At 36.8% G+C, this 8,182-nt stretch overlaps 1 protein-coding gene across 2 annotated transcripts; it reads left to right on the forward strand.

Moving 5' to 3' along the window:
• The first annotated feature begins 313 nt into the window (after positions 1-313).
• LOC107794842 (dihydrolipoyl dehydrogenase 2, chloroplastic) lies at positions 314-7,656 on the forward strand. Of its 2 annotated transcripts, none has more exons than XM_075217613.1 (15): positions 314-852; positions 1,387-1,533; positions 2,797-2,931; positions 3,028-3,130; positions 3,758-3,882; positions 3,986-4,111; positions 4,193-4,273; positions 5,031-5,093; positions 5,167-5,241; positions 5,324-5,402; positions 5,493-5,593; positions 5,992-6,105; positions 6,275-6,388; positions 6,658-6,729; positions 7,257-7,656. In XM_075217613.1, exons 1-15 carry the CDS (start codon positions 517-519, stop codon positions 7,302-7,304), a joined length of 1,719 nt encoding a protein of 572 aa, XP_075073714.1. In that variant the 5' UTR covers positions 314-516; the 3' UTR covers positions 7,305-7,656. The 2 variants fall into 2 exon arrangements, with proteins under 2 accessions (XP_075073714.1, XP_075073713.1); XM_075217612.1 differs by having other exon boundaries at positions 316-852; positions 7,200-7,449.
• Positions 7,657-8,182: the final 526 nt, after the last annotated feature.

Below are 8,182 nucleotides of genomic sequence, written 5' to 3' on the forward strand. Positions count from 1 at the left end.
GAATATATTTGAACCAATAGTATAACGGCAAAAATAATTTTGAACCCAAAGTATAACAAAGGGTATATTTGGCCCTTTTCCGTTTTTTAATTAACTGGGTATCTTATAACAAAACAAAATTACAAATCGTCCTTGTTGATTTCATGTAACCATTTCCATAAAGGTATTGTCCACCTATAAGAATATTCCCACAATTATTATAGAGTTAATAGATTAACACTAGGTTTGTAGATTCAACTCATGACAATGTGCCTTTTTAATATCATAACATTATTATTAACCAAATAAATACTACTCCATGAGGAAATAAGTAGTTGGTTCATCCATCGGACAAACAAAAACACACACACACACACAGTGTACAAGAAGAACACACACACTTTCACTTAGTTAACTCCGCCACCTCCAACGGAGCTTTCAAAGCTAACACTATAATATATCTCCTTCCTCACAACCTTCCCCTGTTCCCCCCACATTTCCTCTCCAGTCTCCACAAAGCTCTCAACCCTAATCGCAATGCAGTTTTCAATTTCTCTCTCGCTATCTTCTCCATCAACGGTCTGTAGATCGGACTGCTCCGCTGTCGCTTCCAATGCGAACGTCACTTTGCTGACTCCGCCACGATCACTTCGATTCTGCGGTCTTAGAAGGGAGGCTTTTGGGTTCAAATCATTTAATTCGTCTGTTCATACGCGTTTCCAATCATCTAAGACTACGAGGCTTTCGTGCTCCAACAGAATCGCGGCTTCTTTGGGTGGAAATGGAGCACCTTCCAAGGGTTTTGATTATGATCTGGTTATTATTGGAGCTGGTGTTGGTGGTCATGGTGCTGCTCTTCATGCCGTTGAGAAGGTATACTACTTTTGTGTTGTTGAATTGTGTTAGTACTAGCTTATTGATGTTCGTGCACTACCTTTACGCTCTCTTGAGCTGGCTGTCTCTGCTTTCTTTCCAAATGCTTTTCTTTTTTCATGAACTAGTAATATTTTTGACTTATCAGTAGAAGGAATTATTGACTGGAGTAGGTGCTTAATTCGGCTATATTACTGAACGTAGCTCTTGCATGACGAATCACTTGTAGAAAGCATGAATGCGGTTACTCTAATGACAGGGGATTTCGAAATAGAAATGGCAATAAGATGGTTGGATAAACTCAATAAATAAATGAATAACCAAAGGAAGAGAAAAGAAATAAACAATATGACGTGGTGATGCTTGTTGCAGTGTGAACTCCTATGAAACATCAATTTCACTTCTGTAATTCTCGGAAATTTCATTGTGAGATCGTTGAAGCCTCGATAGCATGAGAAGTTCTTGGGTTGAACTAGATGGTTCTGTTTCTTTTTCCAGTGAATATTGTGCATAATTACTTAAGGATCTTTGCAGGGCTTGAAAACTGCTATCATCGAAGGGGACGTAGTTGGAGGAACATGTGTAAATAGGGGATGTGTTCCTTCCAAAGCTCTTTTAGCTGTGAGCGGGCGCATGCGGGAGCTTCAGAATGAACACCATATGAAGTCTTTTGGTCTCCAGGTATTTCTTACTCTTGCTCCTATAAGCCTAATATGTTTAGGTCCTGACATGGCATATGTTCTTTTTGGAGTAAGAAAAATTGTTTGATCGTTTGGCATATGTCGGTTAACATAATTGTTTTGGTATTTGTTACATACTCAAAATACTTAAGACTTCATGAGGTGATTCAACATGGAATAATTTGGGAGAGAAAGCTATGAGGCATAGTACTCACTTCTGAACTTCATATTGGTACAGGGTACAACATGCCCCATATCTTATTATATTTATTATTTATTATTATTGTTGTTGTTGTTGTTGTTATTATTTTGGAATCCTTACTTTGGAGATGAGTACCCCGGAATTGGGTGCATTGGGGTCAAAGTGGATATTTTTCGGCAAAATACAATTTTAAACAAAAATCGGAATTATGTTGACTAAGTTGGAGATGCACCCCTGTTTTTAATGTGATTGACGTTTCCATTTAATATCTAATGATTTTTAATAAAGATGTTGGATGACGTAATTCATAGCTTATACTGTTTAGTACAACTGATAGAATGTGTGTTCTTACTTTTCACTTTTGTTACCGACAGTTATTAGTTTTTTTTTTGTTATAATATCTTTAAATTGTAAGCATATAATGACAATTATGAAAAAGCACCCAAGGGTGTGGCATAATGGTCAATGAAGTGGGTGAAATAGTCGAGGTGCGCGCAAGCTAAGCTAGCTTGGACACCATTGTAGTAAAAAATATTATGAAACAAAGATTATATATATATACTTCATATCTGATCCTCATATCTCTAAATCTTTTTGTACTTTCATGTCATACCACTACTGGGTACAGTGACAAAGCACAAGCCAAAATTGGGAAGTCAGATTTGTGTATTTACCCTAGTATTTGGGAAATACAGAACATGATAATGGTTGTTTTGTGCCTCTTCTTTTGGGGTGTATATAAGGCAACAATGATTACTGAACTCCCATAGCAGTGACATTCATAGATAATTTATTCAGGAATTGGGAGTAAAATTAGATGAAATAATTCATGCATAAACTAAAACAACCGATATGTGTTTCTGGTACCTACTTATTGTGTTTAGATGAGCTTAAGACTATACGTTATTTGTTAATTAAGTTGCATCTCGAAAGGAAGCTCGAGTGTCCTCCTAATGGAACTTTTAACTCAGGTCTTTCAAACTCATTTTTTAGTCTTTTGCTCTTAGTTATGACTTTATATATCTACTGTACTTATGGTACATCACTTATCTTTCATGTAAGGTTGCTGCCGCCGGATATGACAGACAGGGTGTTGCTGATCATGCAAATAATTTGGCCTCCAAGATTCGTAGTAATTTGACCAATTCAATGAAAGCCCTTGGTGTGGATATATTGACAGGTTTTGGAAAAATTTTGGTATGTTTATATTTTACAGTTTACAAATATCTCTTAACCTCTTTTGTCTGTAACCAGTTGGATTTAGATGATGAAGATTTTGCTGTGCTTTTTCAGGGTCCACAAAAGGTCAAATATGGAGATACTGTAATAACAGCAAAAGATATAATAATTGCAACTGGTTCTGTCCCCTCTGTGCCCAAAGGCATCGAGGTTGATGGTAAGTGATTTCTCTTGATTATCATGTCTGTTCAGGATGCAATAAGCAACTGATTATCGAGTTGCAAGTCTTTTTTATGTATGATATACTAAAGGGTGCAGCCTGCTGAATAGCTGGTATTACTTGGATGCTTCATGCTTAACATCTTAATACTCTTGAAATCAGAGTTTTTAATCGTTGGAAATGTCAATTAATGGGATGAAGATTCTAAGATTTATTGAAAGTGGAAGTTCTATAAATCCATGTTTTATTCAATAAACTTGTGAAGTAGCATATACACTGCTTGCAGAAAAAAAACTGTTTGTAAGACTTGGTTTAACTATCTACTACGTTTCTTGAGCATATACGTTAGAGTTTTTATGGAAGATTAGGTGCTAAACTCCTAAACATGTTGGCGGAAGTTTTTGTTCAGTAGCTCCATGGATGTGTCTGGCAATGCTCAATTGTCGTCTACACAAGTGATATAACATTACTTGACTGGCATTGTACCGAATGTTTTGCATCAAGATTTGGAATTGATTTTCCGACAATTACTTGAGCTCATCTATGTTGAAATTTTGGAAAAGATTTAGACATGAGAGATATACAACTTGTATCATTAAATGATGCCGATGCTTGCTTTTGCAGGTAAGACAGTGATAACAAGTGATCATGCACTCAAATTGGAATTTGTACCTCAATGGATTGCTATTGTCGGAAGTGGTTACATTGGACTAGAATTTAGTGATGTGTATACGGCACTAGGAAGTGAGGTAAAGCCTATTATAGTTTCTGCAAGACTATCTGTAGCAACAGAACATCAATCTTTTCTTTCATAATCTGTCTTTCAATGCTGACCACTGGATAACTGCGCAGGTTACCTTTGTTGAGGCTTTAGATCAGCTCATGCCCGGCTTTGATCCTGAGATTGGGAAGTTGGCACAGCGAGTCCTCATAAATCCTCGAAAGATCGATTATCATACAGGTGTATTTGCAAGCAAGGTAATATAGGCACATACTAACCTGAACCCCTACATTCCAACCAGTTACCTACTTGCCTTAATTTTGGTGCACTTTCTTCAGATAACTCCAGCAAAGGATGGAAAACCAGTGACTATTGAGCTTATTGATGCAAAGACTAAGGAACTCAAGGATACATTGGAAGTAAGTTGTAGCTTTTTGTTCAGAGGAAATTAACATTGTTATTTTCAATTCATGATTTTGGATGGAAGCTGTATCCTTTTGGTCTTGGATCATGGTTACTGGCTAAGATCATAAATCTTAAATCATGTCCAACTATAAACAAAATAACAAATTAATAAATCTAAAGTCTTGGGATTGTAAAATTACCTTTAATGAGTATTTCTGCGACATCATGGATCTCATTCATCCTTTAAGCTTTATCATTGTTTGGATGACCTGTTTATCGGGAAAAAATCACTGTTGGATTAAACTGTCTATAGGTACTTTGTTGCAAGACTATACACTTTCGATATATGTTACTCGGACTCTTCAAAAATGTTGTTGGGTGTGTGTGGGATCCTCCAAATTTAGTGTATTTTTGGAGGATCCGACACGGGTGCGGTAGCACTTTTGGAGAGTCCGAGCAACATAGCTTTTGATAAGCACAGATTGTTATATGAGTAAATTAAGGACACAGCTAAAGTCGGTGGTATAAGATAACTTTGATTACTGGATAAACTGTATCAGCTTAGCAACATTCCTGCAACACGTCATTGTAAGACTATGCAGGTAGTACTTTCTGAATAGTGGTAACATCAAAAGAGGGAGAACGACTTTGCTCTCGTTGTTGCCTGCATTTTGATTTAAGATCTTGTTTTCCACATTTTCTGTACTCTGCAGGATACTTGCTTCCTGTCACTAGCATCTGATAATTCCCAAATATTTTATTCTGTCGCAGGTAGATGCTGCTCTAATTGCGACTGGAAGGGCACCATTCACCCAGGGACTTGGCCTGGAAAATGTTAGTTGCATGCATGTTTACAGAAACTAACTTTATAAATGTTGTGACTTCTCATAATTCTTTTTGTAAACAGATAAATGTTCAAACACAACGTGGATTTATTCCTGTTGATGAGCGGATGTGTGTTATTGATGCCAATGGAGAGTTGGTAAGCATGAATATCTTTTTTTTTTTTTTTTGGATTTCTCTAGTCAATTTTCTTTCAACTCATTAGGCTTTGTGGTTGCCAGGTCCCTCACTTGTATTGCATTGGTGATGCAAATGGAAAAATGATGCTTGCACATGCTGCAAGTGCACAAGGAATCTCTGGTAACGATCTCGTGGGACATCAACTGCTATGTTTATTGTTGAGCAAGTTTCCTGTAATTGCTTAACATTTGGCCTTTTCTTCTTAACTAGTTGTTGAGCAAGTTACTGGAAAAGACCACATCCTGAATCATTTAAGCATTCCAGCTGCATGCTTTACCCATCCTGAAATCAGTATGGTTGGATTAACAGAGGTACAATAATTTCTTTGCGAATAGTAGGTGTTTCCTTGTGCACTTTCTTTACTGGTTATATCTCGATAATGTTTGTTCTTTAAATATCGTTTCATTTCATGAGTTACAGCACTAGAAGGAAAATTTATTGTTTAACATTATTTTTGTATTTTTAGGATGTTCAGCATATAATAAATAATAGTTAGTTTAATGAGTCTATTTGTTGTATATTGGTCTGATGCTGGACACTGGAACTTAAGCAAGTGTGCCTATTTTATGCACCTACATACACTTGATGTGTATGCAAACTCACTGAAGGATATATGCTTGTTAACATTCAGTCTTTCATACTGGGTTAATTTTTTGGTTGTCAATTGCATTTTGCTTAAAAGTGTTATTGTTTTGTTGCAATTTTGCAGCCTCAAGCCAGAGAAAAAGCCGAAAAGGAGGGCTTTGAGATTGGTATAGTCAAGACTAGTTTCAAGGCTAACACAAAAGCCCTTGCTGAAAATGAAGGGGAGGGAATTGCAAAGGTGGCCGTGTCATCTTTTCTAATTCATTGTTCATGGATTGTGTTTATGATACTTAGCTACTTCTTGGAGTTTGTTTTTTGTTTCTGAATGGTTTTAGTCTGTTTCTACTTTCTAGTATCCCAAGATTAGTAGTATTGTTTTTGTTCATTGAAATGTTTGTTTGATGCAGATGATATACAGACCCGACAATGGGGAGATACTAGGAGTTCACATCTTTGGAATGCATGCTGCGGACCTCATACATGAAGCATCCAACGCCATAGCTATGGGAACACGTATACAGGTAGACGTTACATTCCATTGCATGTTCCTCATAAAAAAACAGTTGCGGAAATATTTCAACTGAATTGGGTAGAGGTTTTGGTATTGGATTGGAAAGATTTTTCGGTCTTGTTTTCTTTCAATAGTGAAATTCTAAATCTTTTCTTGCAACCATTGCGATCTTCAGCAGGATTCCAGTATCATGAATCTCGTGGGAAAGATAATAAATACCAATCACATTTTTAGCAACGTTATCCTATTTTGCTTTATCATTTTAATTGCATCTTGCAGGACATAAAGTTTGCTGTTCATGCACATCCAACCTTGTCTGAAGTGATTGATGAACTCTTTAAGGCAGCAAAGGTAATTTCTCGGTTCTCTGTTATTGCGGGTAATGTGTACTTTTCTGTAGGAAAACATAGTTCGTTTCCTCATGAATTAGATTCACCCTATTCATCATCCCCACCCCCACCCCCACCCTCCACCCCCCAAAATAAATAGTCTTCTCTTCGTCAAGATGCTCCAATGGGATATCCTGGGTTCTCCAAAATACTGTTGAAGCTTGGCTTATTATTTAATCCACAAATTTAGTATTTTTAGATCTTCATGTCCTCTATTTGGAAGTCATAAGCTGACTACCAGGTGCTTGCTGAAGTCCCTCACACATGTGCATGTAAAAATTGCAGGTAGGGAGGAAATCCTCCTTAGGTTGTGAACTGAGATTCTCTCTCATATTTAACTGGTATATTAGATCATCTAAATATCATGCACAGACGTACTTGATAGTTTATGAACCTCCCCCCCCCCCCCCCCGTTTGTCTTTTCTTGGTCAGATGCAATTGGAAAGGATTTTTCAGCTTTTGCTTAATATGTGTACATTTGGATCGAAGGTTAAAGCTGACACTTCTAGTCCAGTTGCTGAGCCAGTTGCAGCCTAAGTACCAAGGGGCCACTGTGATGGATGCATAATTTATATGATTTTGCAGCAGTTTCCAATTGGCGTTTGATGGCTCGATTTTAACATGTGCACTAGTCTAGAAAGAAGTTTCTTGTTCAACCTTTCTACAAGAGCACACATACATCAGTTGCCTAAATGAGTGGCCGAGAAATTCAATTTTGTTTTCTAGTCAGTTAGCATTTAAGGTTGTGGTATATATAGGTTGCATTTGGAAATAAGCAGCAATATACGATGAGTGATTTTTGTCTGGACATTGACGTTGTATAACTTTTAAGTTACAATTATTTGCTTATGCTAGAGCAACGAAATGGAATGTGGTATTTGTCTTGGCATTTTTTAACCTATAAGTTACTGTAATCTATTATGCGCTGCGCAAATATGCTTCATATACTGATCGCTATCTTTACAAGTTTTAAGCGAGTCGTACGCGCAGATCACTATCAATTTCGTGTTTACTATCATGTTTGTCCGTCGTAGGTATTCTCAAGCTTGGCAGGCATAAATTCTTAACCCGTCAAGGCAAGTAACGTCTCACTTCACAAGCAAGGAACAATACAGAATGTGTCCTTTGATATTGGTTAATACAAAGTCTGGTTTTCAGGATTCAGTATCTATATTGAAATTGTAATATGCATGCATAGATAAATGTTCCATGTAAAAACAATGAGTTTAGTTGATTACAACAAATGAACCACATTAATGCTTACAACAAAGATTCTTCCTTAGTAAATCATAATATTGATGTGTCAAAAATTAAATACTCTTTTATTACGATTATATCAAATATTTTAAGGGTGATCCAACTGGTGTGACCCAACTTTGGCCTCACCAGTGAAAAAGTCATCCAAGACCCCCTAA

The sequence above is a fragment of the Nicotiana tabacum genome, chromosome 7 (assembly GCF_000715075.1).
Source record: "Nicotiana tabacum cultivar K326 chromosome 7, ASM71507v2, whole genome shotgun sequence".
In the NCBI taxonomy this organism is placed as follows: domain Eukaryota; kingdom Viridiplantae; phylum Streptophyta; class Magnoliopsida; order Solanales; family Solanaceae; genus Nicotiana; species Nicotiana tabacum.